The following is a 27027-nucleotide window of genomic DNA, read 5'->3' on the forward strand; positions in this document are numbered from 1 at the left end:
TTCGGTTAAACAAACCGCTATTTTTCACTTGCATTGAAGGAGATCGTTTTAACAATACACTGGTCATGGTTGTTCATCCACTGCCCTTACCTAATCTCCCCCTTACCCAAATTTAAATGAATTTTATTTGGATGAATAAGCTCCTTGAATGCTACTGGCTACAGTGTATGTTGTTAAAATGACTAGCCTCCTCATTTTGCACTGCACTTTCACGTTAGACCGAACTATCTCACACTATGCAGAGTGCCTTACACTGAAATATGTGTAGACAGTTAGTCTTTTTCACCAAGCTATGCATGTTCACTCTTTTCTCACAATGCGAGGTTTCATGTAATAGAAACCTGAAACATGGTCTCAATCACATCTTTACTCATTAGTGGCCAGTGAAGAAAACACTGTTGAAGGACAACACCTTAAACACTAAAGGTTTATACCAGACCTGCACCACACAGCACCACATTTAATTCCACACAGTTTTAGCTGAGTCAACAGAGCAGCTTTGTGAGCGTGACAAGACTCCTGCTGATCTCCAGTCCTGAGAACAGTGCCGCAAAGTCAAACATCAAAAAGCCTTTCTGAAGGACAAGGGGATTGGCAGTGTGTAACGGCAGTTAAGGAGTTCCACTTGCGTGTAGCTTGCCAGTTTGCGGGTTCAAATCCCAGCTGAGATACTGCCATTATACCCTTTAGTTCCCAAAGTACTTTCCACGAATGACTTCAATGTGCAACCATAGAAATGGATAGCATATTTTAAAAATTCTGCCAGTCACACTGGATAAGGGCATCTTCAAGGCAAATATATTATGTAAATAAAATAAAATAAAATTACAATAAAAAAACCCTGCTTATTCCTGGTCAGGGTTGCGGGGGGTGCTGGAGCCTATCCTAATTGCACTGGGCGGGGAGAGGAATGCCCTCCTCAGTATTTTGTTCCAATCACCTAGATTTGCTATTTAGCACAATTCTTCAGTCAGGAGGCATAACTAATTACCTGGCTGAGTTCATGGGTGGAGGAAACACATGGCAGGCCATTTTACTTTCTGACCCCTGGACTTTCCACACACACACACACACACACACACACTTGTCCAGTCCACACACTGATGTGATCACGCTCATTAAAAAAAATTAAAATAAAAAAAATAGAATTCAATCTGCAAATAAAAGAGTAAAGATGTTTGAAGGCAGTCAGCTGCTTTCGCGCCGGGTCACCACGCAGGGACGGATGCATGGCACGTCGGACGGCACGCTTGCTCACCGAGAACACGGGCCCCCCCCGCCGACAAGCGAAAAAGCTTGCGACCGGAATGCAGCCGCTTCGACGCGTTTAGCTTTTATTTACAGCCCCCTCACCTCCCGGCGCTTTCCCCCCGTTCCAAAGCATGCGATGCTTTGCAAAACAAAGGGTGGTTTTATCGATGGATCAAGGAGGTCACGTGCCCCATGGGGAGATCATGCCCAGAAACCACCCCATTTTCCACATATCACGGTGGCATTTCAGTACCCTAACCCAGCATCAGCTACGTGACTTCCATTATTTTATTATCTTCTAAGTGTCCGGTTTATCACTGAGGAAGGATAGCAGTGTGTGAACGCTTACATAGCTGTGCCAATATGTAAAACATATTTATATTTTTTTATATGCATTTTTTAATATGCATTTTTTATATTTTTATTTATATGCATTTAATCACGTTTTCTCCTCCAGCAGTTGAGAGTGCTGTAGATTGAATGATTAAAGCTGTGCATTTAGAAGGTCGTATATGTCACCTCATGCTGGCTGTGTGGCCCTGTGCTTGGTGCTCGTCTGTGCTCTGTGTCCCTGCGCTGTTGCTTCTCACTCACAGTCACCACCACCCTCCATCCTCACCCCTCTCTCGTCCCAGAATCCTTTGTGGTGTTTCCGATAACACAGGCCTGCAGCTTCTAGAGGTGTAAATACCACCTACCTGCTGTAAACTCAACACAATGTGCACATTCCCTGACAACATTAACTGTTTTGGGAACGGTGCGCTTCAAGAGGTTTAGATAGTTGTTTTTATTCGCGTTCACCATTTTTACTAACACGCTAACCAGTTTGAGAACAAGCAAGTATTTTTGAAAAAACTAAACCTATACTCTCAGTTTTGGTTTCCATGTCCCCATATCCTTCACATCCTCACACAGACCTATTGAAGATGTGTTTCCTTTTCATCTGGGCCCTAAATACAGAGGATGGATCTTTCCATCCCGCTGCCAAGCACTCACTGTGCATTGGCAGAAGGTCCCTGACACCAAACCCAGCCGCATAAGCCTCAAGTCCATCTACTCACCCTCACTTATCTGTGTTTATTAGACCAGGCCAGGCTGGCCTTTCCTGTAAAAATAAGAAAGTTTAGAAATTTATATCCCTCTGCGGCCACCTGAAAACACGGACCATTCCCAGCCCTGGTTTGCCTCCCGTGACCTCCTCTCTGACGGTTTAACCACACTGCTTTGCTGGTAATCTCTTCTTCCCCTGCCTGGAAACTCATACCATGCTTTAGATCCGGATTTGCTCTCCGCCGCAAAAAGAAGAAAAAGAGCGAAAGAAGAAGAAGAAGAAGCAAACAGTCCTGGGCAGAAGCCTAGCTCAAACGCTGCATCGTTCCTCTCGGGTCATGGTACTCTACTCCCCACCTAACTTTTGATCGGTAAAAGACTTGGTAATGGTTCCAGATAAAGAGGCGCGTGGTTTAGCAGGCCTCTGTAGACGCAGGTGGAGTTGAGTACCAGGGCCGTTGAGTGGTTAGGCCTCTGCTCAGTCACATTCTGCCTTCATTGCAGGACATGCTGGTACTGACATTTCTCTCCTTTCCGGTCCACTAACAGAATGTTGTTTTTGTTTTTTTTTTGTTTTTTTGCAGACAGTTTCTTGATTCGGATATGCCTAGGTATTATTTTCAAATCCCTCTCCTCTCATGTTGTTTTATGTCACTTTGCTTCATCCGTTTGAAACCTCCCATCCATCCATCGTATCGACTGCCATGGTTTTCTTTCTCTCCGTTGGTGTCCTCCCTCTTCACTCTTGTCTTTCTCTGTGTTGTGGCTTCCTGTTTCCTTGACCTTCTCCCCTCAAGAGTTGCGTGAGATTTTCTTTCTGCAAAGAGCCCCCCCTGGACATGTTATTGAGCTGCTGTGGTGCTTGCCAGTGGGGAGTAGGGGGGGGATTGGGGGGGCTGCGCGGTGCATGGCTCGCTTTGCTTCTCTGGGCTGTGGTTTGGCTGCTTCTTTGCTGGGGCTCTCGTATAAAGGCGGGCATTTCTTTTTTCTTTCTTTTCTTTTCTGGCTAGTTGTGGCAGGGACAGAGCCAAGGTTTGCACTGCAAGCAAAATGTCTCCACAGTGTTTTGCAATTTTTCAGATAATTTTCAGATTTGTTTTCATAAATGTTAAAATTGATATAATATCTCTCAGTGTTTGGCAACATGCCAAATACCTTTTGCTTCTTTATTCTATATCTTCTCGATGGCAAAACAAACTCCATCAACAAATTAAACTATCTTCTGCTATGCATATTGTTTTGACATATTAAGAAACTAAGCATTTGATCTGTTGTTAATTGGAAGCTTGCCCATATGATATGAAAATCTGCATAACAATAAGAATCCTCAAAATAATACCGCTTAGATATTGAGTTGATGATTAAATTATGCATAGACTCAGATTGTGACACAAAGACTGGCTTACACTCGCTTACAAACATGCACACGTTTTATACACACACACACACACACACACACACACACATACATTCTCTTACATTACCCTTCACTGTGACCCATACTTTACAGCAATATTGGGAATAAGAAAGTGATTTTATTTCATTATAATACGAAAAAATGCCATTTAGGGCTCATGCATCTGCACTGTGAAACTCCAAGTGCAATCTTGCTGGACAACCTGACAGGGTAATAAATAGACCGGTCCTATAATGTGACTAATTCTGTTTGGTCATACAGACTGCGGCTCTGTCAAGGGTGAGTTACAATCGTGAGCCTGCAGTGGATTAATCAGGAAAAGCAGATAGCCATCTATTTGATAAAGCTTGGTTGAAAAGTCAAACCGTTCATACTGAATGAGCAAGATCCAAAAACTAGTAGACACCTGTCAGCTGATCAAAAACGTCACTCGAAAAAGAAATGACATTACAAATGAAATTGTCCTGTATGTGATGATCAGCCAGGGAATTGTGATTCAGACAAGGTGGAAGTGATTGTGGAACTGCTGAAACTCTTGAATGTTTCGATCATTTTGCCTCACAGACAAGTGTAAAGATGAAAAGGAAAAAAAAATAAAATGAAAAACCAAAGCTTGGTTTTTGGGTACAAGGTCAAAACAGCTCAGACCTAAGAAAATACAAGGAAGCATTCAATGGAGACTAATGCCAGTGCCACTGTATCTGTGTGAAATCCACAGCTGTAATGAAGACTTAAGGAAGCCATTTCAAAATATGCTTTTAAGGAAAACAATATATGTGAGTATATAATGTGCATTAAACAGATATTGCGCGTTAAACAGATATTTTAACATTTTGAAAAATGCAAGAAAAAACATCAGGAATTATAGCAATGTCTTCTTGCTGCTAGGGGGCAGTAATGGTCTTATTTTCACCAACCCTTCAGCAAGGGGTAAAACAACATTCAAGTGACTTGGATTGTTGCTCTTAATTTCATGGCTTCTTATCTATAACATAATAAGATAGAAATGGGCTTTTGAAAACTATGCATACAAATGGATTCATTTATCATTGTAGTGCCTGTGATTTAATCTTTAAAATTGTATACATGTTCCTGTTTACATGTTCCTCTCTTGGTTAAGGGTAAGGTGCTTACAGGAAGAGCAGAAAATTTTTCTGCCACTTCTCGAGAACTAATCTTCACATTCATAAATGCAAAAGGACCTCATACAGTGACGTCAGAAGACACTTGTGGTCTTTGCAGAAAGACATACTTCCCTATCTTCTGTTCATTTCCTTGGAAATGACACAATGCTGCTAAACAACCCTCACACTATGGCCTGGGCTTAGTCAACAGTAACCCTTTACCTTGACTTGCAAATACATGCAAATGTAACTTTTTCTCCTCAAACAAAACAATGTCATGCTAATATTGGTGGTTACTAAATTTGCCAAACTCTTTGTGAAGGGAAAAAACTTGACAGTTGTGGCATGGTAGTGTCCTGGAGAGACAACAACGAGACTTTGCCTTTGTCTTCTGCACATGCCCAGTTGGTTTTTTTTTAACCTCAGTCACAGCAACCTTGTAGAAATATGTTGGTGGCATATGTTTTCAACAGCGTTACACTTATTAAACATTTTATTTCAAAAATCCATTTGATGAAAGAAGCCAAATGCTAGGTACCTCAGATTTTTTGCCAGAAATAGTCTACAGCATAGCCATTGCTAAAATAAATAAAAGATCATAAATGTGGAGTTAGAGAAGAAATCTTGCTGGCATGATTCACTAAACTTAAAAAGCTTAGTGCACCCTTTTCCCTATAATTGAACTGGTGGGTATCTGGGGTGGATTAAGCTGCCTATTCTCTTAGCGCCATCCATGGGCGTCATGGAACTGGCCCGTTCTTAAATAAAAACGGCTGTTCTTGACTTCATGACGTGGTCACTAAATACAGTATGAGGTTCTCTTTTCCTTCTGGCTATTATAGTGGGTATAATAGAGTGTGTGTGTGTGTGTGTGTGTGTGTGTGTGTGTGTTTTGAGGTTGGGTCCAGTGGTCCACCTCAGTCCATTCACAAAGGACTCAACATTTGTTATGTGTGCTACACTACAGTCTGTCAGCCTGTTTTATTGGGTGCGGAAACCACAGCTTATTTACTTTATATATCTCACTGAAATGAGCGCTATGAGATTTAAAGGCATACTGGGCAGAGTGCCCAAAGCATTATGGGTTTCAGTGTACAGTCAGTTGCCTGGGTACGGGACCTGCGTATGTCAGTTCAGGAGATAAATCACGCTGTTATCTTGAAGGAGGTATATTATTTTGATTAAGAACAGCCATCTGGAGTTCATTAGTGTCTTATTCATGAATAAATACAAATAGGGGCCTCGAGATTGCAGTGCTACATACACACCAGCAACAGCTTTAAAAGTAGGTTTTTCGATCAGATACCGAAATAATTGTGCTATTATAACAAGGATATTGTAACATCGTTGCTGCATTTGACATAGATCTTTTCATACAGGCTTTATAGTTTGCAACAAGGAACACTTTTTTTTTAAACAGTGGAATTTTCCACCTAGAAGGAAAATACACCAACATCAGTCACGAAGCCCACTGCCATAACTGCTTCTAAACTCTCACCTTTGATTCTTCACTGGTTTCTTCCCTCAAAGCATTTCCTTGGGAATTTACCATAGGTATATCTCACCCCTGTTACCCCCAACCCCCCCCCCCTCACACTTCTGTCTGTCAATTGATCTTTCATCACCTTTCTTTGTTTCTAAGCTGATTTTCTCATTGTCATTCATGCTCAAGTACATGGTTGTAAAAGTGGGGAATTTTGACTGAAATGTCTGTTGCATGTAGGTATTGTGTTGTTATCCCTCAAGTTTTGTGATTGTTTATTGGATATTTGTTACAAATTGGTGTTGTACTATTGTGTATATTTTGATTAGTTTTTTTTTTTTAAACATGTTGAATTAATGGCAAGTGCAATTCCATGTTTAGTGTTCAATCAGTGCAGCGTATTTCCTTTTTTTTTTACAGTTAAATCTTATGCCAGTTCATTGCTTCCACAGTGAGAAAATGTCTTTTCCACTTAGTACTGTTGTGAGAAACTTTTCTCATTATAACAAGAAACTTTTCTTGTTGTAACAAGATGTGATACGCAGGTATGTCGTTATAACAAGAAAACGATCTTGTTATAATGAGAAACATATCAATTTAACAAGGAACTTTTTTATAACAAGATCCTTTTCTTGTTATAATGAGATACGTTGCTAAAGGATCTCGTTATAGAAAGAAAAGTTTCTGAAAAGACACAGAGTGGAAAATTTGTGTTCACTGTGGCAGCAATGCGCTGCCATACAAACTAAAATGCCTGTGTTTCTAAATATAATACAGCTGCCACTATACTGACTGCTACAATACCATTTGAGAAAGTAGATGCTGGCAAATTGTCTACATTTATCTTATTACCGTTTACAGGGTGTTGCTGTGGTACCTCAATACTGTAGTCTTTTTAAAATATTATTTTGTCTCAGTTGTAGCCTTGGTTGTGTGTGTATACCTGAAGTGCATATATATTTTTTCATACAACCAGGTATCATTATACTAATGAAGCCATCATCATAATTTGTTTTCTGATTTACTGCATATCTCACAGAAAGGGTTTCAGCTCTCAGAATAACTTGCTGAGTTGGTCCTAATGGTATGATCTGATATCTTGCATGCACTAGCCTATAGAAGTTTTTACATTTATATAGACACTGTAAGGAAGAACATAATGTCGGAGCACCTCCAGAACTTCTAGTTCTAGTTTTCAGTTTTTATTCTCCCTGGATTGCTGCATGTATCAAAGTAGGGTCAACTTGACATTGATGTACTGGCACCTGAATAGAATATGTTGCACCAGAAGCTCTATTGTAGCAGTCAGAATACAATGGCATGTGCATATACTTTCCCTGTACTTTTATCCGTTGTGAAACACAGCCGTAATTCCAAAACTGGAGTGCACAGATCCGTCCTTCAAGCACAGACTAGTAGGACAGAAATCTTTACCTTTCATTGGTGAGGTCTGGTAGACTAAACCACTGCTGAATATAGCTGGGGGAGTACGTTCTTGGAAGCAATATGTGGCATACTGCCACAGCGTAACCCTCTGCCTGGACTCTCCCTCTCCCTTATGTGCCACCCCACAGGACCTTCTACCGCTTTGAGGCAGCCTGGGATAGCTCCATGCACAACTCCCTGCAGCTGAACCGCGTCACTCCGTATGGGGAGAAAATCTACATGACCCTGTCTGCTTACCTGGAGGTAACTCAGAAAGATCAGAACCACATCCTGGAAATGTCATTTTTAAGCTCCAAGTTCCAGAGATAGCCTTCAGCACCACAGGTCTCGTGGCCTGGATGCTTCAGAATAAGGCCCTTTAGGTCACAGATTTGCTAGACCAGGGCGAGACAGAAATGGCTGCTCTGCAATGGCTGCCCTGTTGTTGCACAGTAGATCACATTTGGGTTTGGAAAGGGTAACATCTTTATCCCCATCTTCCACTTTAGATGGAGAACTGTACCCAGCCCGCAGTGATTACCAAAGACTTCTGCATGGTGTTTTACTCACGAGATGCCAAGCTGCCTGCTTCCCGTTCCATACGCAATCTCTTCGGCACCGGCAGCCTGAGGGCGTCGGAGAGGTGAGGCCCGCCAAACGCGGCCTACATGAATTTACGCAAAAACAAAAGCGCTATTTTATTTGTTAGGAAATCCCAGCAGTTGGTGGATTGATGAAGCAATGCCTTGTCTTTTTCCCCTCAGCAACCGAGTTACTGGTGTGTACGAAGTGAGTCTGTGCCACCTGGCCGATGCAGGAAGCCCAGGTAGGAAGCTCTTCTCTGAGGGTCTTCACTGATGGACGTCTCCTTCCTCCACTGCTAGTGTCTCACCCTTTGGTCTCTCTCAGGCATGCAAAGGAGACGCAGGAGGGTCCTGGATACGTCGGTGGCGTATGTCCGTGGGGAGGAGAACCTAGCTGGCTGGAGGCCCCGCAGCGACAGCCTCATCCTGGACCACCAATGGGAGCTGGATAAACTCAGCCTACTGCAGGAGGTGAGGAGAGAGTGGCTCGACATTTTTTTACTAAACCAGAAGAGCTAGTAGTGTTTTGTAGTCAGGGTGCTAGTGTGAAGTCGATCAGTAAATGTAACAACATGTCGGATCAGTGAGAATTGAGTGAAATATTTTTATGTTCTGGATCCAGTGGTTCTGGCCCTAACACCCTCATTTTACGTTTGGCATTTTGAATAACGAACACAAGTGCATCAACGGTTAAAACTTGTCACTTGTCCAACATATTGGTTTAATTACAAAAGATCAAAAGATCAAGATCAAAGTTCAAAAACCAAAAGACAGCTGCATATTCCAAAAAGTCATGTATGAAAATGTAATGTAACTCCTGATGAACTGTAAGACAAAATGTCAGACCCTGCACAAACCAAACACCAAGAAACAAAAGGGCCAAATGCAAGGTTCAGATTCCTCAGATGGCAACAGCAGATATCCACCCCCAAATGTCCACTGCAACAGATGTTAACTGGCTGATGTTAAGCACTCAAAAACTCTCTAGCCCAGAAAGTAAAGGAAGGTCCACACTTCATGCTGTCACAAGAGAGAAATGGGGAGTGGTTGAGAGAGACGGAAGTTTGCTTCTGCATCCAACACAGAGGTGATATTTTATAAACAAATAATTGTTTAATTCCAGCAGTTGCAATCTTCACCATCAAGAAAAATGTTTTCCACGCAACAAAACCAACTAGCACTTCCTATGTCTCGACTTGAAACTGGAACCGCTCTGAAAAATATAGATTTCAGTTAGCAGGCCTCAACAACGATGGAACATTTCTTTCAAGGTCCTGCCATGCTTGTGAATGGATTCTTCATGTCTTCTTTGGGTTTCCTTGGGAGACAGAAAAAGCCATTCCTAGTTCCTAGTTTCTACTGTTTCTAGTGCATACATGTGTGCTTGGGGATGTGTTTGCAGGTGGAAAAAACAAGGCACTATCTGCTCCTGAGGGAGAAACTGGAGACCACACTGATGCTGGGCCAGGAGTCGCTGTCCTCTTGCGAGGAGCAGAATGACTCCTTGCAGTCCCCTGCAGATAACGGTGCTCCGGGTTCCATCCCGACCCCTGAGAGCCCTAACGAACGACAGAGGGAGCTGGCTGCTAAGGTGACTACCATGGATTAGGACCGCCTCACGCACCTCTCACCTTGTGAAATGACCTTGGTTTTCTCCAAACCCAGAGCAAAAACTTTTTTAAACCTCCTGCCCCTCTGTGCTGCTTGCCTCCCCAGTGTCTGCGGCTCCTCACGCACACCTTCAACAGGGAGTACAGTCATGTCTGCATCAGCGCCAGCGAGAGCAAGGTAAGCCTGCGCCGCCACTCCAGATCATATCTAGGTTTGTTTTTCCATTCCTGTGTACCTTTCATCGCCTTTGCTGGGCCATTTCTTTATAGACCACGAGCCTTTCAATAACCTTCTCATATGGAAGCTATTAGAGTTTCATATCTTATTTGCTACTGTGCTTTGAATTCCCCAATACAAGTGTGTATGTAATAATGTATTAAGTAAATAGCAATTACTTAGTAAGAAAACAATTCAGAAATAATACACATAATATCTTAAGAAGTAACAATCATATGGATAATAATACAACCCAAAGCTGCCGTTGACTGACTCGACTCCAGTCATGCGGTGTTTGTAGAAATTCAGAATGCATGGGCTTCGTGAGTTCAGTGCAGTGTTCTGACAGAGTGCTTCCATTGTGTTGTAGCTGTCTGAGATGTCTGTGACAACGCTGAGGGACTCCACCTCAGCCTCAGCCCTGAGCACCCTGACGCCCTCCTCCACGTGCCCCTCGCTGGTGGAGGGACGCTACGGCAACACCGAGCTCAGGTGACGCCATTTTCCCCTCGCGTCAAATGGTCTATGCTAAGCTCACTGTAGGACGGTTTACAGAAAATTGATTGTATTTACTGAGCTGACCAGGAGTTAGCAGGGCTTTTATAGCAGTTGCTGAACATTCAACTGGATCAGCATTGTGTAAACCTTTAGTTAATGTCTTTGATAGCATGATCCGCTCTATCCACGCCTAGCTATTTCACTACACACACACATTTGCACCATTGTGTTTTGCCATTATTGAACACTCTACAATAAACTGCCTTCAATTTAACTTGCCATTCCTCTTAGACTCTTACCACTGCACATCCAGCAGTTTTAATGTCCTAACATAAACATAGAACATGCACCCGTAGTCACTTGCCTATACACTAGTGCCGTAGCAAGATACACAATTGTATTTAAGCAAGCTACACACGTCGGAGACATAAATGCACCTTCAAAGATAGACAGTGATCCGTATAGAGCCACACTACCTGTGGGTCATTTGCAGTCTCCTTCTATGCAAAACTGTTAGCACAGAGGAAAGGTTAAAACATTGGAGTCAGATAACCGAGATATCATTAAATGAATGCCATTCCAGTAGCATCGGGTAAGACTACACTTGTTCCTTCACCACTCAGATACTTCTGCTGTTTGGTGTATAAGAGGGGTTTTTTTACATCACAAACTACCAACTATCTAAAATAGTTTCGAACAAAAACACTGCCTAAAAGTCCTCTTCCTGTATTCCAGAACCCCAACCCCCCGGTCCCGCTCCATCAGCCCAGATCCCGACTCCTTGCAGGACGGAGACATGAAGAAGTCTCCCAGCGGAAGCCTGAGGCCCAGCATGAGGGTTCGCGCTTTCGTCCCTGACATCCAGGAGATCCGTGTCAGGTGAGAGAACCTGGCTGCTATGGGTCTCTGCAGGGCAGGTTTGGTTTAGCGTAGCCCACAGTAGCTGGCATTAAAGCTGCTATAGGCAACCATTCAAGTGAAGCTGTCAATATTTGAACGTGTCAGCAGATTACATTCATACTGAAGCCGTGCATTGTCTTACAGCCCCATCGTGTCAAAGAAGGGGTACATACACTTCCTTGAGCCGCATACCAATGGGTGGGTGAAGCGTTATGTGGTGGTGCGTCGGCCATACGTGTACATCTACAACGCGGAGAAGGACAACGTGGAGAGAGCCATCTTGAACCTGTCCTCTGCACAGGTGGAATACAGCGAGGACCAGCAGGCTATGCTGAAGGTAGGTCATCCTTTACACAGCTTGAAAGACACATGCGTATTGTGTCATCATTCCACCTAGAAGTGCTGTATGGAAGGCCTTTTATTCAGCAAATTCCATCTTTGCAGACCCCGAACACGTTTGCTGTGTGCACCGAGCATCGTGGGATACTGCTTCAAGCCAGCAATGACAAGGAAATGCATGACTGGCTGTATGCTTTTAACCCTCTCCTGGCCGGATCCATCAGGTAATGCAATAGACAATGTGGGAAGCGGACGTTTGACCCTCGTTCTTTGCTGCATTAAAGATCAGCCAAGTTTTTTTATAAAAGTGTCTTTGACACTTTTCTTTGATATGGAAATGACACCTCAGATACTGAGAATAATTAACATGTTTTTTCCTGTTCGAACTCTAGGTCAAAGCTTTCTAGGAGAAGGGCTGCACAGATGAGGATCTGAAACCACTGGTGAAACCCCACCCCAAGCAAGTCTTGTGAAAAAAATTGTATGAGATAGAAGACAAAGACTAATTCCTGTATATAGATTACAAGACCTAACATATGGTCCCTGTGCTGATCCTATCCTCCCCCATAACGTGCCTGTTTTTGCACATGCTCGGTTTATCACAACCAACCAAGACTGAACGCAAGGCCCAATGGAGCCCATCTTCCCAGGCTTTGCTGCTTGTGCGCTAAGTCATCAGAACGCCCATTGTGAGGGCAACCAGGCCCTAGCTAACTGGAATATTCTAAGTTGGTTGAGTAAAGAAGGGGGAGGGATGGTGTCTGACCAGTTCCTTATTTCTAGAGTGGTTGCTTGCATAGCTATCAGCAGTGCTTTGGCCAGCCCCTTTTGAGCACCACGGAGAAGTATAATTCACAAAACCTCACATGTGTTGGTGGTAGTCTCAGAAAGAGGACGTTAATATTTTCCACATCTGCCCATTACATAGCATAAACCAGAGTAGAAACAATTGATGAAATCATACAAAAAAAATATAGAGCTCAGTCCACTAGGGTACACAATGCTGAAATAGTTCCTAGGTGCTTTTACGGCACAGAGGTCAGTATTTCAACTCAACATCAAGTATTTCCACATCAGTTCCACAGGATCCTCATGGTTTTAACGGATTAGATTGGTACATTGTAACTGACAGAGCCTTTGGAAAGCACTCCCTCTCCACATTCCTCTTAATTTCTATCACTGCTTTTTGGATTGTGTATGGCCCCTATTATTGATATGATCTCCAGTGTCCTTTCTTAAGGGAATTCTTATGTTGTTATTGTGCTCCAAGATTTCAACACACTCTGGCAATGGGAGAGATATTTTGGCATTGAAAAGCATAAATCCTCATGTGCACCCAAACTCCCATATTAAGATTCCGTGCTGCTTTGCCCACTTTTCCTGATAACAGTGATGGTAGCTAACTCAGTTAAGATACCATAGTCAACTGCTGATATGTTTTTGAAAGCTTACACTACCCCTTATAATGAACTTATTTGCTTAAATCATTTTTATTTTGTATGTTTTCTGACATTTATTTAAGTATTTAACCACATATTTATTTCTTTTAACATTTATTTATTTATTTATTTATTTACAAAGACTTATTTTTAACAAAGTACATAACAATTTCTGCATATGTCACTTTTTATCATGTGTTTCCCTAAGGTCTTGATTGTTTTCTTCATTACTAAACCAAAAAAAAGTAAAAGAACACTTTTTTGGGGGAAAAAGCTGATACAGGGATTTTAGCTGCTATGTAGATTACTTGAACTAAATTATTATAACATTTAATATATTAAAGAAATAACATTTAAACACATCAATTGCCTCTACTACCAGCCCTTCAGCTAACATGTGAACAACAGGGAGAGTGTGTGAGGAAGATGACATGAAATTTACACATGAAATCATAAACGCTGATGTATCCGTAACGTTTAAATATATGGATATTGACCTTCAGAAATAAGAATTCTGACTTGTGAAATCTCTATACCATTGAAATCTATGATAGATTCTGGCACCGGTGACGTGCTCCATTTGCTGGAAAAAAGGATTCCGAGTCTATGGTAGTTATAAATAACTGTGTCTGTACATAGATGGCATTAGGAAGCACCTTTCTTTTATTTGATTACTGAGTCCCTCTATTACCTCCTTATGCTGCTGTAATTCTCTCTCCTCTACCTTCGTTCATGTTGACTACCTGTGCATAATTATTATACCATCATATGATTCATATCGACCACCTTCTTACCTGCAATCAGTATATACAGGCAAATATTCATTCAAGGATGATCTGTGTGTATACTGAGTGTACATACAGTTACTGTGACTCTATCGAGATATCTAAAATTGACAGGTATTGATGACACATTTATACTGATAGATACTAGTATTACACTAGAGTTCTATCAATCCATATACACGTCCTTATCTAATTTCTATGAATTTGTCTGTCTTTTTGTCTCTCGGGCGGGTGCTTTTCTGTGAAGCTGCTCGCCTTAGCGCAAGCTCATAGCAGGCATATTTGTGCTTACAGTAGCTTGGTTTTGTGACATACCGTGTTATGTCTTTCTTTGCATCCCTCTTTCTGTTGATGGAGACTTGATGCTAGAAACTAGAAACATTAGGTTCCCCTCAACTAAAATGAAAGGAACATACCTGCTGGTCTGTCTGAAAACCCCTCAGTGTAATAGTACATTGCAATATCTTGAAACAAAGGTGGTGGGTGCCATATCCAAGAATTTAGAGATAACGGTTGTATTGTCAGTGTTGAACAAAACCATTCTGCATTGTAAATGCCCAGTTAGTGGTAGCCAGGTAATTTACATCCACTGTGTAGAAAGTCAAATGGGAAGCAGAACACTTTTACAGTGGTTCGTCAACAAGTACATGTTTTTCACCTACTGAATGTACTAATAACATGATACTGTATACCGTGTAAAATATATATGAATAGCCATGTCCTTTACTCTTTGGTGACCAAAAACTAAGGAATTTGTGAGAAAATACATTTTTGTAAAATTCCCATTTAGCTGTTTAATGTGCCCAATGTTCATGTAACTCTCATAATCCTGTTCCTTTCTTGTCATTCTTGAGTTCTGAACACATGATATTTCACACAGGATTTTTTTCCAGGCAGTTTAGCAGAAGTGGTCAGCAACTTTATTTGTCTAGTAGCCAATGTTCACATATCGCGTTCGATTTTGGACACCTCGCGGGTCTAATTACAGAGCTAAACTTAAAGGAAGCAAGCTGTGAGCGGACGTACCCTTGGCTGAGCAGCTATTGGAGTATGGCCCACAGCCATGTTACTTCCTGCGTGTTTTGCTAGATACTGGAGTCATCTGGAGAGAGCAGTTTGGTTGAGTTCCCCAGCTGCTTCTAACAGCGCTGGGTATAAGAGTGCGCCTTAGGCCAGCCAACCTACAGTGCACACTTGGTTCAGAGAGTTCTTCTTGGAAATGTAAGGAAGCAGAGCATTGACATGCAGTGAAGAAAAAAGACCCCAGTTACATATAATAACCACCACCCCCCCCCCCCCCCTCAAAAAAGTGACTTAGATTTAGGTTTAAAATGGATTGAAAATCAAAGTGGGGATCAAATGTTTTATCATTTCTATCCAACCCAGTGCTGATATTACTTGACGTAGCTAGTTGTGATCTACATACATTGGGGAATTTTAAACTTATGTAGTTAAATACATACACAAATATGTATTTCTTCAGTTTTTGGTCACATTCTTGTACTGTACCATAGCCTTTACTGAGCCTTCTAACTGATACGGTATCAGAATGATGCACAGATTTATTTACTAATTGTCAGTTCCAAAATTATGTGTATTGTGGCATGACGTGGATATCAAATTGAACATATATGAAATAAAGCAGGGTTCTTTTATAAGAAAACAAATATCAGGAGTAATTTAAAAGAATCCATGTAACATTGTGAGCAGTAATATTGGGTGTTAAAACCATATCCTTGCCTAGAGTAAAAATACTTTCTAAACTCAACCTAGTTAAAAGAGTAGAGTTTTGCATGGTGACAGTAGCTTATAAAAACAATATTGATTCATATCAGACCTATTATCAGATTGCCCCCATTACCTGTCATCTGTAAGTCTAATTATTATATTATTTTTTATCTGTTGAATAAGCCTTATTTTTAAATGTATGTACTTTAAGTAGACAATCATTTTGAGGTGTTTCTGTGTTTAGAGAGGCTTCTGTTACAGTCATGTGACATCAAGTACCCATCACACTTACAAATGTGGATTTGCATGAATAAATGTGCTATTGGTTGAATTCTGCATTTTGTTTTGCTACTTTGAACTAACTAAACAACAGAATTGCCATTCCCTGGTGTTAATTGTATCTTTGTATTAAAATAAAAGAAATTCAAAGTAAAAAGAATATGAAATTAAAACTGTACAAAAAATTGTACAGAAAATTGAATTGAAACTAGAATATTTGCCTCTAAAATGGATGAAAAATATAAAAGCCCTTATTGTTTTAGATATTTATTGATATTACTATTTCCTTTAATGCAAATTGTGACGATAAAAGGTGAATTGCTTGCCAGGCTTCTATAGGTAGTCAGGCCACTAGGTGGTGATATGCTACCTTGTGCATGACCATCCCTGCCCATAGAACAAAATAGCGATCAAAACTTAGCTATCAGGGCTGGGGCCTGCACACTGAAGCCCAGTGACAGGCGAAGGAGACAAAGCAGACTGGGATTGCTTTGAATACATTATCAACCGTGTAGGCTGCTATACCTTTTAATTTGTGTGCCTATTTTAAAAAAAGGTCGCAAAAGGTTTTCAGTTAGGTGCACGGAAACATTATTTTCGATTGTTAGAAGCTTTTAATCTTGCCTTTTTCGGGTACTGTTGTATATTTTAATTTTGTGAAACGTACCCGTAATTTACAACTTGTAATTCATTTGAGCAAATTAAAATACTGTAGGTGTAGTGTAAAACCGAATTTCAGTGTCTAATGTGTGCATTTAATGTTGATGTCTCTCCACTGTATTTCTGTTAAGCAAAGGTGCTCGATTCTTACAACACTTTTATTGAATCATAGCCCACATTCTCAGAAACTGAAGTTAACAGCCTTAATATAGAAACTAAATAAGCATGAATTTCCCAAATAAAAACTAAATAAACTGACACAGAGAACTTTATTGTCCAATAAGTTAAACTGGAAATTTAATTCTAAAATAGTATAGAAATAACAACTAATGGAATAGACAAAGCTATAAGAACCTTGCTTCACAGACAATTATATATAGCCTAGGTTTGGCATGATCAGTGCATTGAATAAAACGAGACAGCCATTCAGAGGGTTTCTAATGGACAAGAAGTACTTATTTCTGCCTGTTCCCATTTGAATGTGTCGTTTCACACATCCAGCATATTTAGACGTAAGACAATGTCACTGTAAGAAAATTCTCCCTTCACAGACAACATCTACCATCATTATCTGCACTCCCCACCACATACCTTCAAGCAGCACTTTTTAAGCTATGAAATTATTTTGTGATTATTATTTCTGTGCTTCCATATCTAAATTGAACCCAAGGTTTCCTACTCCTCAGTTCACAATATTTTCATCTTCTCCAATTAGTTTTTCTCTGTATATAAACATGATTGCTGTGGACGGTGTATTATACAGCTGTATCCCGTTTGTACCATCCTGAATGGGCAGTAGATTAATAAATGTCTCAAACTATTTGAGTGTTGGAGTTAAAAGAGTCAGTTGTTTGTGTAAACTTAACACATTGTCAGATGTTAAATAAACGTTAAACTTATGCAACACTGCCTATGTCTCTTGTGTTCGATTTTTTACTCTTGTCCTAGAAGCACAGGGTAACTGAGCTAGTCAGTGAGATGCAGACATCTTGAAAAACCAAACTAAAGGCTTGGAAAGAAAGATTTATTTAAAACTGAACAAAACTGAAAAGTTATGGTCATCTCTGATTACTTCCATGTGTGAGCATTTCAGGTTTGGTTCTTTCCCCACAATCCGTGGGATTGTCTTTATTATCAACCCCTTTTAGGCCTAATTAAATTTTGCTCCGCAAACAGAACAGAAAATCTAAACAGAAAATATTTATCTGCACAGTTACAAAAGCTGTGGGGTTTTCTGGAAATAACTTTCATTTGTTTAGCACAATGACCAATGAACAATACCTATGATAGATACTATTGGATATTTGTGGGCACCAAATCAAATTATTGGGATGGCCACACCTTATCCAGCCTGGCATAAATACCGTAAGGTGGTTTACACAGACTTGTTTACTGTGCTGACAGGCAGTCAGCAAGTATGATAAAGACACAGTGCTCATTTGCAAAACATCCAATTGGAAACAGTGTAATGATGTTTTGCATTGTTGGAAAGCTGATGTCATGGGGTACAAGTTGGTGTCTCAACTACAAAGGTAAACCCAGTGTGATATGCTAACAGAGATAGCGCAATTCAGGATTCAGTGTTGTGCTGTTTTGTCATGATTGCATTTTGATGACTTGGGGTTTTTCCTGGAGAGAAGTATAATGGTTCGGGGAGACCCATCAGTCTCCTGCACATATGTGTATAGCCATTTCACCAATCATATTCTGCACTATTGTGTGTTGTCATTATTAATGAACAATAAACTGCATTCATTTTAACCATTAATTTATTCCTCGGTGACTCAACACTGCACACCAAGCAGTTTTAAGGTCCTAACATACACAGAGAACTCAGGACATCTGCACCCCATAGTCACTTGCCTATACACTAATGTTGTGGCAGGATACACAATTGTTTTTGTGGCAGGCTACACAAGCCAGAGACATGTCAGTGTCTACCATTTTTTGCATTTCATACATAGATCAAGAAAGAAATGTACTTGTTACATTTCATAAGCATTATTGGACTGAACTGACCTGCAATGTCTTCTTTGACTTTATATACAAAGTGTGCACAGACAATCTTCAACACAGGTACATAAAAACTGAAATTGGTCAAACTGATAAGTTAATAATTTATCACCGAACGCACCTGCAGCCAGAAAAATTCCGTTTGCATTAAGTTACCTCTTAATATTTAAGTGACTGCAACACAAAAAAGGAAAGAAAGGGAGAATAAAAAATATTTGTACGTTGATGTGATAAAAAAATAATTACACTGATGCTATGCATCCTTTCCATATCGCCCATAGTCACTGCTGTCCTGCTCCACTCTCTGTGGACTCGGAGGTCTAGCTTTAACCCTATGCAGATGATCACTTCCTGGTTTAAGTGCCACGCGTGTGAGCTCGCTGCCACGGTGCAGCTTCGTGAATGATCAACAGAAAGTTTTTTTTTACTTTCATATGGACGAGTTAACAACCAAGCGATTGTAAATTATTGATATACGGCAGCACTGAAGCATCATTGCTCCGCTATTTATTTACGGTGTATCCTGTCCCTGGAAGAAGAAGAACAGGTCGGTCTGTATTTTTTTTAAGCTAATCAATGGCAATGGCCTGGAAGCGATAGTCATAAAGTGCATTGTTGAAACACAGTGAAACCAATTAAATAATTTCATCAGTCACGTAAACTGTGTGAAATGAACAATGAAATAGATAAATTAGTAGTGGCCATTCGTATGGCATGGCTTGCACCCGCTACCATGATTGTTAGCCTGCCTGCTATGTTAGCTCTCAAAGCTGCGCAGTTAATGAATGTTAGCTAACGTTAGCTTGTATTCTGATAAATGATCAAGAGTCAATCCAGAGAGGCAGATATAGCGCCAGTTAAAATAATATTTGTAGCATTGATAGTGTCGATTAGCTAGCTAACTTTGTGTTAGCTACAAGAATGTAATATTACAGTAACAGCTGTGAGCGACAGTAAGAATGTCATTCTTCTCAAATTGTTCAGAATAAGAATCCGATTGTGCGAACGCGAGGCAACTCAACATTTTTAAATCTAGCTTTCAAAAAAGTTTTGACATGGGGGTTATTTAGAGAATCTGGAACCCTCCAGTTTAAAATGAATCGTCCATTTATTCATCATTATGAAAACTCGAGTAATCATGACTTCATTAATTGAGTACTTCGTTCATTTCAACATTTCAACATTGAATAACCTTGATGTTACATTCTTGATCTATGCATACTAGACTACTTGTTTCGTTAATCTTAATAACTCTCGGTTTGTAGTGCTCACTATGCTATGTGTAATATAGAGTCCACAGAACTGTATAAGATAAGAACCCATCACTTCCCTCATGTTTCTAGCTGATGTAATGGGAGAAGAGGCGGCTTCTGCCTGCAGTGGCCATCATCATCCACTTGGGGAGCAGCACAACGATCTGCAGGAGGAGAGGTAGGACAACACAAATCGAGGATTCAATTGAGATGGTTTTATGGCTGTATTTACCTTTGACATGTGCTTTTCATATTCAAGAAGTACCACTAAAATTGATGTATAATGTGTCCTCTAATCAAGTCCCGTGTGAGCCTATGGCAATTTAACACACTGCAGGCCACACAGTACTACTGGTACACTATTGGTGATTGGAAGAGTTCCACATCTCTTATGCCAGCCGGTACCCTGTGGACTCCCAGTAAGACATTAGGAGGAGCTATTTCACTGGTAAACCAATTTGAACTCACCTTGGGAGATCAGAACCAAATGTGGCCTATGTGTTCAGGCGCATGGTCAAATCTGGCTAATAGAATTGGCTAAAAACCAAAAATATCTAGTCTATTGGTGGTCACGGTGAGGACCTTTTGAACAATTTTCTGTTTTACCATTTGTACAGACTGATGAATGATGATTTGAGGTTGTTTGATAGTTCCTAACTCCCCAGCAGGATCTACATGGACTATAATGCCACCACCCCATTGGAGTCAGAGGTTATACTGGCCATCTCAGAGGCCCTGCACGAGGCCTGGGGGAACCCCAGCAGCAGCTACCTACCTGGTGAGGGCCAACTTCTCTGAGGAGCCTGTGCTGGGTTTATTTCCCAGTCGCACATCTTCAGGATTAGGGTTACTGTACACTTAGCACAGCTCAAAGGGTGTTCAGCAGTTGATGTTTAAACAAGGTCCTTTTCTTGCAGGCAGGAAAGCCAAAGCCATTATCAACAAGTCCAGGGAAAATGTTGCTCGAATGGTTGGAGGGAGAGCGGAAGACATCATCTTTATGTCCGGTGGAACAGAGGTAATTTCACAGATTTGGTTCTTTTGTAATTCATGTTCAACACCTGCAGTTTCTCCTTTAAACAAAGGGAGTCAGCAGTAACAAGTTTAATGAAAACCATGCATTCACAGTCATGCATTTTTCTCTCTCCAATTGCTATTTCAAAGTGCAGAGAACTTTTGTAATGTCCCAGTGCCATTGAGGGTTTGATTTAAGAGACTATCTGAGGCAGTAATTAGGACAGGGTCTGGAAAATATTTATGAACATAGAACATGGGTCTTTGTAGAGAGAATGCTTCAAACTGTTGTTTTGGAGAATGACAGCATTGATGTACACATGAAAGTTAAGAAAATCTTGATTTATTTTTGAAGTTGCGTAGTTGGACATAAGAATCTTAAAAACAATTTGAAGTGTAGTTTGCGTTAGTTAGTATAAATACCAACCAACGGCTGATATAATCTGAAATGTGCTTTGGTGTGTAGATTTGAGCCAAAGCCTCTCATATATTTAACTAGATAATGAACTGTGGGACACAACTGTTGCCAAGTCAAGTATTGTAGTCATGTGATCCAGACATGGCGATATATGGTCCTAGTTCCATAACTCACCATTGTTCTTTGCTCTACTATGTAAAATATCCTTTTGATGCTTCACTTCACATTGCAGTTTCTTAGTCTTATTGCGGACTCTCATCTCTACCTCAGGCCAATAACCTGGTGTTCCACACGGCCGTTAAACACTTTTGGGAGGGCAGAGGAGCATCAGAGGTGAACGGGCAGGAGAGAAGCCACCATAACGGAAAGTCTGTTCTGCCTCATATCATCACCTCCAACGTGGAGCACGATTCCGTCAGGCTGGCGGCTGAAAGCCTGTCGAGAGAGGGCAAGGCAGGTACGGGCAGCTCTTTTTCAGAAGACGAAACGTTTCTTAGACAGGTGATGCATCTCAATATGGAGGAGCGGGCTTCCCAGTCCCTAGTGGAACTGTCCCAAATGAGGTGGACTTCAGGAAGCAAGGAGCTCAATCACGCTCTCGTTGTTCTCTTTGGGTGACCTCACGAGAGTGAATGCAATTTTTGTTGCAGATGTCACCTTTGTGCCTGTTTCCAAGGTGTCGGCTCGAGTCGAGGTGGAAGATGTGATGGCCGTCGTCCGCCCCACCACCTGTCTCATTTCCATAATGCTGGCCAACAATGAGACAGGGGTTTTGATGGTGAGGGAGGGGTTGGGAGAGGTCAAAAAATGACTTCAGTGTGCTATTGCATGGTGCTTGATGGTTTTATAATTATGACTGATAAATGTTAAGCTGATATGATATCAGTCTGTTTATATTGATCTTACAAATTGGTCTCATTAGCCTAATTGGGCTAGGATTAAAGGGATGGAAGACACAATAATTAAGTATTTATGAATTAATTTCTCTTAATACTCACTTTGTGTGCACAATGCACAAATTATAATTGACCTTTTAATTGTATTAATTCCTAACTGAATATTTAAGCATCTTTCTAATTGCTATAGAAACGGCTAGCAGCCATGGCGTGGAAACTTGTTCAGTAACCCATATAACCAATCCATACAACTGAACTTTGTACTTGAGTGCGTGAGGCATCTGTTTGGATGTGTTTGTCGTCTACCAGCCAATCAGAGAGCTCTGTCGGAGGGTGAAGTCTCTGAACAAGCAGCAGCCTGCTCCCAGAATCCTCCTGCACACTGACGCCGCTCAGGCCATCGGCAAAGTGCGAGTGGATGTCCAGGAACTGGGCGTGGATTATCTGACTATTGTCGGACACAAGGTTAGGAGTTCTTTCACTTTTTAAAGCTCTAGTTTATTCTGACTATATTCACATATTTATCTCTGTGTTCTCTCTGACTGGACTCTTTACAGTTTTATGCCCCACGAATTGGAGCACTCTACGTGAATGGTCCAGGAACAACCACCCCTGTATTTCCCATGTTCTTTGGAGGTGGGCAGGAAAGGAACTTCCGACCAGGGTAAACAAGGCAAATGTTTTCATTCACAATACACGTCACAATAAAATCTTGAATGGTATACTACTTTCCCCCAGCAACATTTATAATATAGACAGATAGACAGATACTGGTATCCCACCAATGTTGTGTATCTGAGTGAGGCTGTTTGGATTAAGCCTTCAGATTAATCTGTAAAGTCTTTATGCATAATTTACAGTCTCTTCTAGGCTGAAAAGGCAAAAACACTACTCAGATCAATTCTTAAAAGGCATTCGTTCCTTCAGTAAATTTGAACACCCACATTGGTGAGTTCAGAACAAATTAATGTATGCCTTCAAAACCTATTTTCTTTCCCTAATCGATTTTGGAAAAAAATATTGTCAGATAGATCTCATGAGTAGGATACACGTTGTTGTATTGTATTGTAACTTTTTTGTTGAAATACAGAAAGCAACAATAGTCATAGTTCGTAATATTAGGTAGCTTGCAGTAACTAGTCTATCCACTAGCTAGGAACTGCTAGTCCACTTGGCCTTCTGCAAATCACAGATCACCCTCAAAATGTAGTTTGTGATGTGTGAAAACAAAAGAAAGTCAGGCATTGTAAATGGTGCTGAAATTCAGTCTCTTTGTTTTTTTCTGTCAGGACTGAGAACACACCAATGATTGCTGGTCTTGGAAAGGTATGGAAGATATATAAATAATAAGTGCCTCAACTGCTTTCTCCAATATCTGCATAGCCACACTGTAAAGGTGTCAGCCTCTTAGATAACTCTGTAGTCTACACTATGCAGCATTCCTCTACATCATTTGTTGAAGACCTTTCTCAGCAGCTAAGTTATATTTCTGGCAATATACGGAGATGGAACTCCCATGAGTAGCATTTTGAGCCATTCCAGGTCTTACCAGAAGTAGGCTTGTGTTCTGAGTGGAGGCTGCTAACAGGCAGCCATCCCTGTGAGATCTGTTTGGACAGCTTGATGTTTACTGAAGCAGTTCAGATTAATAGCCTTGTTCAACAGCCCAAGGGCAGTGGTGCAGTTTGGATTGGAGCCTGCATCCCTCACAAGTGCATTCACAATGAATCCACGCAGATGTCAAAAAAAGTAATGGAGTGGAATATTTTCATTTTTGGTGTTACCCCGTTTGGGGGTCGTGGCTTACTGTATGTGAGTTATTGTAGTTAAACAGCTGAGGTGTGTTGTGTCACCAGGCAGCGGAGCTGGTGAACACACGCCTGCCTGAGGTTGAGACCCACCTGCGAGACACCCGACTATACCTGGAGCAGCGGTTGCAGGTGGGTGTGGCTGTACTGTTGGGAAGAAGAGAGTTGAGATCTGAGCCATTACCCAGAATTCCTCAGTTTGACAGTCGTTGAAAGTGGAGTGAGATTTGAAGTTGTTAAAATTTGTATTTGATTTGAGCCATAGCGTATAACTTCAAATGATACCCTTCCTGCTCAGTTGAAATTATTCACCTTGTAACCTTACATACAACAGTGTTGTGATTTCCACGGTCAAATACAAATGAATAAGCATTGATATCCACCGCTCATAGGCTTTCTCCTGTTTCTCCTTGTTAGGATGTCTTTGGGAAGGAGAAGATCCATTTTAACAGCCATTTCCCTGGCTCAGAGACCCTCCCGAACACCTGCAACGTGTCAATCCTTGGCCCAGGACTGCAAGGTGACGTGGGTGTTGTAGTTCACTTCCACTGGTGCACTGAGGTGTACAGTAGTTGCCTGTTATGCTGTCATATTTTTTATTGCTGCGGCATAAGCCATAATTTCTGGTGTGATGAAAAGAAAACAGCTGGATTATTGACTGTCCTTTTGCAGGACGCAGGGTGCTGTCGGGCTGTAAGAAGCTGCTGGCCAGTGTGGGAGCCGCGTGCCACTCAGACAGAGGAGACAGGTACTATAAGCTCCAGGCCTGTCACCGTGTTATTGTTTTGACACCAGTGCTACTTCCCTGTAAAATACCGTTGGTACTGGTATTATCGGTGTCACACGTCCCTTTAAACTGATCAATGGTTTCGACCTGTTTAAATTCATTTTCCTTGATTAATAAGTACCAATGATCCGAGTTATCCTTTGACAGGTAAAAATACTGCTTCTTCCTTCACTTCACGTTAAAGAGATTAAACGATAAATGATGCGAAGCTTGTGGAGCTAGTTCGAGCAGGCAACTCGAGAAGTGTGCCAAATCACCCGCAGGTGATTGGAGGGCTATTTAAATCATCAAGCCTCACCTGTTCGTGCCGTTGCTCTTCCTCTGTTCGACAAAATGTCCTGCATACTCAAAGTAGTAGCCAATTGTAAAGTTTGCTGCGGTATATGTCTTCTTGCTGCTTCATATTTTGCATATCTGGTGGTTTTCTTGTGTAATTTCTTATGGCAAGTTAATGGCACTTTTATAGGGTATGCATACCTCCTGTATTGCTGGGTTAATCAATTATTCTAACAGAAAAACATTTCTAATGGCAAAATATTCTTTGTTAAGCATCCAGTGGCAATAAAAGTCTAACGGCAAAGTCAACATCATAGCTTACAGCCTGGCTTCACAAGGCAAGGTTCACATAAAGTTAGAATAACTGGGTCAATCCAAACTCAACAGCATTGCGTTTTTTCACATTGTCTCTCGGACGAGGTGGGATATCAACCTATTCGTACGGTGGGCATTCCAGTAATGCACATTGCGTAGCAGGTCGGGCTCTGCTGTCTCGATCGGTTTTGGGGGGGGGGGGGGGTTTGTAAAATGTAATTACAGCTAATAGTAAAATAAATGTTCCTCTGCTGTGACCTTCAGGCCCTCCCACATCCTCCTGAGTTCCGGAATTCCTCCGGAAGTGGCGGCCAATGCGCTGCGCCTGAGCGTGGGCCGGGGCACCACCCGCAGAGACGTGGACCTGGCGGTGGAGGACCTCAGGGAGGCAGTGCAGGAGCTGGAGGGGCGGAGCTAAGCCCCAGACGGCTCCGCCCCCAGATGGTGCCGGATGCATCAGAAGAGCTATTTTAGTAAAAATACTAAAACATTTAAATAGTTCCAATATGTAGACACCCATTATTTTTTTAAAATAAATATGAAGTGTGTCTACTTGTATGTGCTCAACAGTTGAACAGTTATAAATGCATTCTGTTTGGGGGATATTAATATATTTTAGCTGGTAAGTAATTGTAAAGTAATGCCTTTTCTTTTATTTTCTTGGAGAGGCCTGCATTGCAATTGCTTGGTTTGCACTAAATGCTGGAATTAGGGTGTTTAAATTATTTTTGTTACTGGTAAGGAACTACTTATTGAAGTATTTGAAAGTCACTTGAATCTGAATAATTTTTGTCATTATTTATTATCATGGTGCTTCTATCAGCGCTTTTGATGCTGGTCAACATATCAGTGTGTTGTTAAAAAAAAACTATTAGAAGTATAGTGTCCATCACTGTTGAAAATATGTGAAGTGGGAAAATGTCTTGCTTGTTGAGGACCCTAACTGGCAAATAAAATTTCACCAAAACCATAATCACAACCATCCTCTTTCTTGTCAGACTAGACACAACTACGTTCAAGTTCACAGGTCTTATCTAAGCAACAGAAGCCTAATCCTTTGTTAGCTGTGGTCATTGTCATTGTCTTTGCCATTGGGCACAAAGAATAGAAGATGAATATTTAAGTATCGCGAATATACCACTCAATGTAATCCCTCCTCAGACACCATCCTCTATATAACTTCTCCTGTTACTTTAATTTCCGTGTCCTCTCCCGTCTCCTGCTGAGTGTCTGCAGGGCGCGCCTCTGCACGTTACCCAGAAGGCAGTGGGGCCGCGGCGCACGTGAGCGTCGTGCTTTGCGCCTCCCGGTTCCTCTCATTACCTTTATTGCTCACGGGGCCTGACCTGCCTGTCGTCTCCCTCGGGGCCGAGCTGGCCGGCCGCCGGGGTGTCTGCTTTCTGACCGGGTAGGGGAGGGGCGGAGGGGCGGGGGGGGGGGGGGGGGGTGTCACCTGCC

General features: G+C 41.4%; 2 protein-coding genes across 19 annotated transcripts in view; both read left to right on the plus strand.

Annotated features, from left to right (window-relative positions):
- kif1aa (kinesin family member 1Aa) overlaps positions 1–17698 on the plus strand; it is a 57800-nt gene extending 40102 nt beyond the window's left edge. For 7 of the 15 annotated variants that reach the window (XM_035413554.1, XM_035413557.1, XM_035413555.1 and 4 more), the window contains 12 exons: positions 2886–2912; positions 7900–8014; positions 8260–8393; positions 8515–8576; positions 8660–8805; positions 9737–9925; positions 10051–10122; positions 10532–10653; positions 11395–11538; positions 11704–11896; positions 12004–12122; positions 12291–17698. In XM_035413554.1, coding sequence (XP_035269445.1) covers positions 2886–2912; positions 7900–8014; positions 8260–8393; positions 8515–8576; positions 8660–8805; positions 9737–9925; positions 10051–10122; positions 10532–10653; positions 11395–11538; positions 11704–11896; positions 12004–12122; positions 12291–12333 — 1366 coding nt within the window. In that variant the 3' untranslated portion in view covers positions 12334–17698. Of the gene's footprint in view, positions 1–2885; positions 2913–6372; positions 6397–7899; positions 8015–8259; positions 8394–8514; positions 8577–8659; positions 8806–9736; positions 9926–10050; positions 10123–10531; positions 10654–11394; positions 11539–11703; positions 11897–12003; positions 12123–12290 lie in introns of all 15 variants that reach the window. The other 8 variants (XM_035413559.1, XM_035413562.1, XM_035413567.1 and 5 more) reach the window with 2 other exon arrangements.
- Positions 17699–19133: 1435 nt separating this feature from the next.
- Positions 19134–26542, plus strand: scly (selenocysteine lyase). Of its 4 annotated transcripts, none has more exons than XM_035412172.1 (13): positions 19134–19349; positions 20146–20233; positions 20721–20833; positions 20973–21073; positions 21758–21944; positions 22138–22265; positions 22693–22848; positions 22941–23047; positions 23673–23709; positions 24240–24323; positions 24609–24711; positions 24864–24939; positions 25834–26542. In XM_035412172.1, exons 2-13 carry the CDS (start codon positions 20154–20156, stop codon positions 25985–25987), a joined length of 1326 nt encoding a protein of 441 aa, XP_035268063.1. In that variant the 5' UTR covers positions 19134–19349; positions 20146–20153; the 3' UTR covers positions 25988–26542. The 4 variants fall into 4 exon arrangements, with proteins under 4 accessions (XP_035268063.1, XP_035268064.1, XP_035268062.1 ...); XM_035412173.1 differs by having other exon boundaries at positions 20724–20833; XM_035412171.1 differs by lacking the exon at positions 19134–19349 and adding an exon at positions 19408–19934 and having other exon boundaries at positions 20724–20833.
- The last annotated feature ends 485 nt before the right edge of the window (positions 26543–27027 follow it).

Source organism: Anguilla anguilla, chromosome 4 (genome assembly GCF_013347855.1).
Source record: "Anguilla anguilla isolate fAngAng1 chromosome 4, fAngAng1.pri, whole genome shotgun sequence".
Lineage (NCBI taxonomy): Eukaryota > Metazoa > Chordata > Actinopteri > Anguilliformes > Anguillidae > Anguilla > Anguilla anguilla.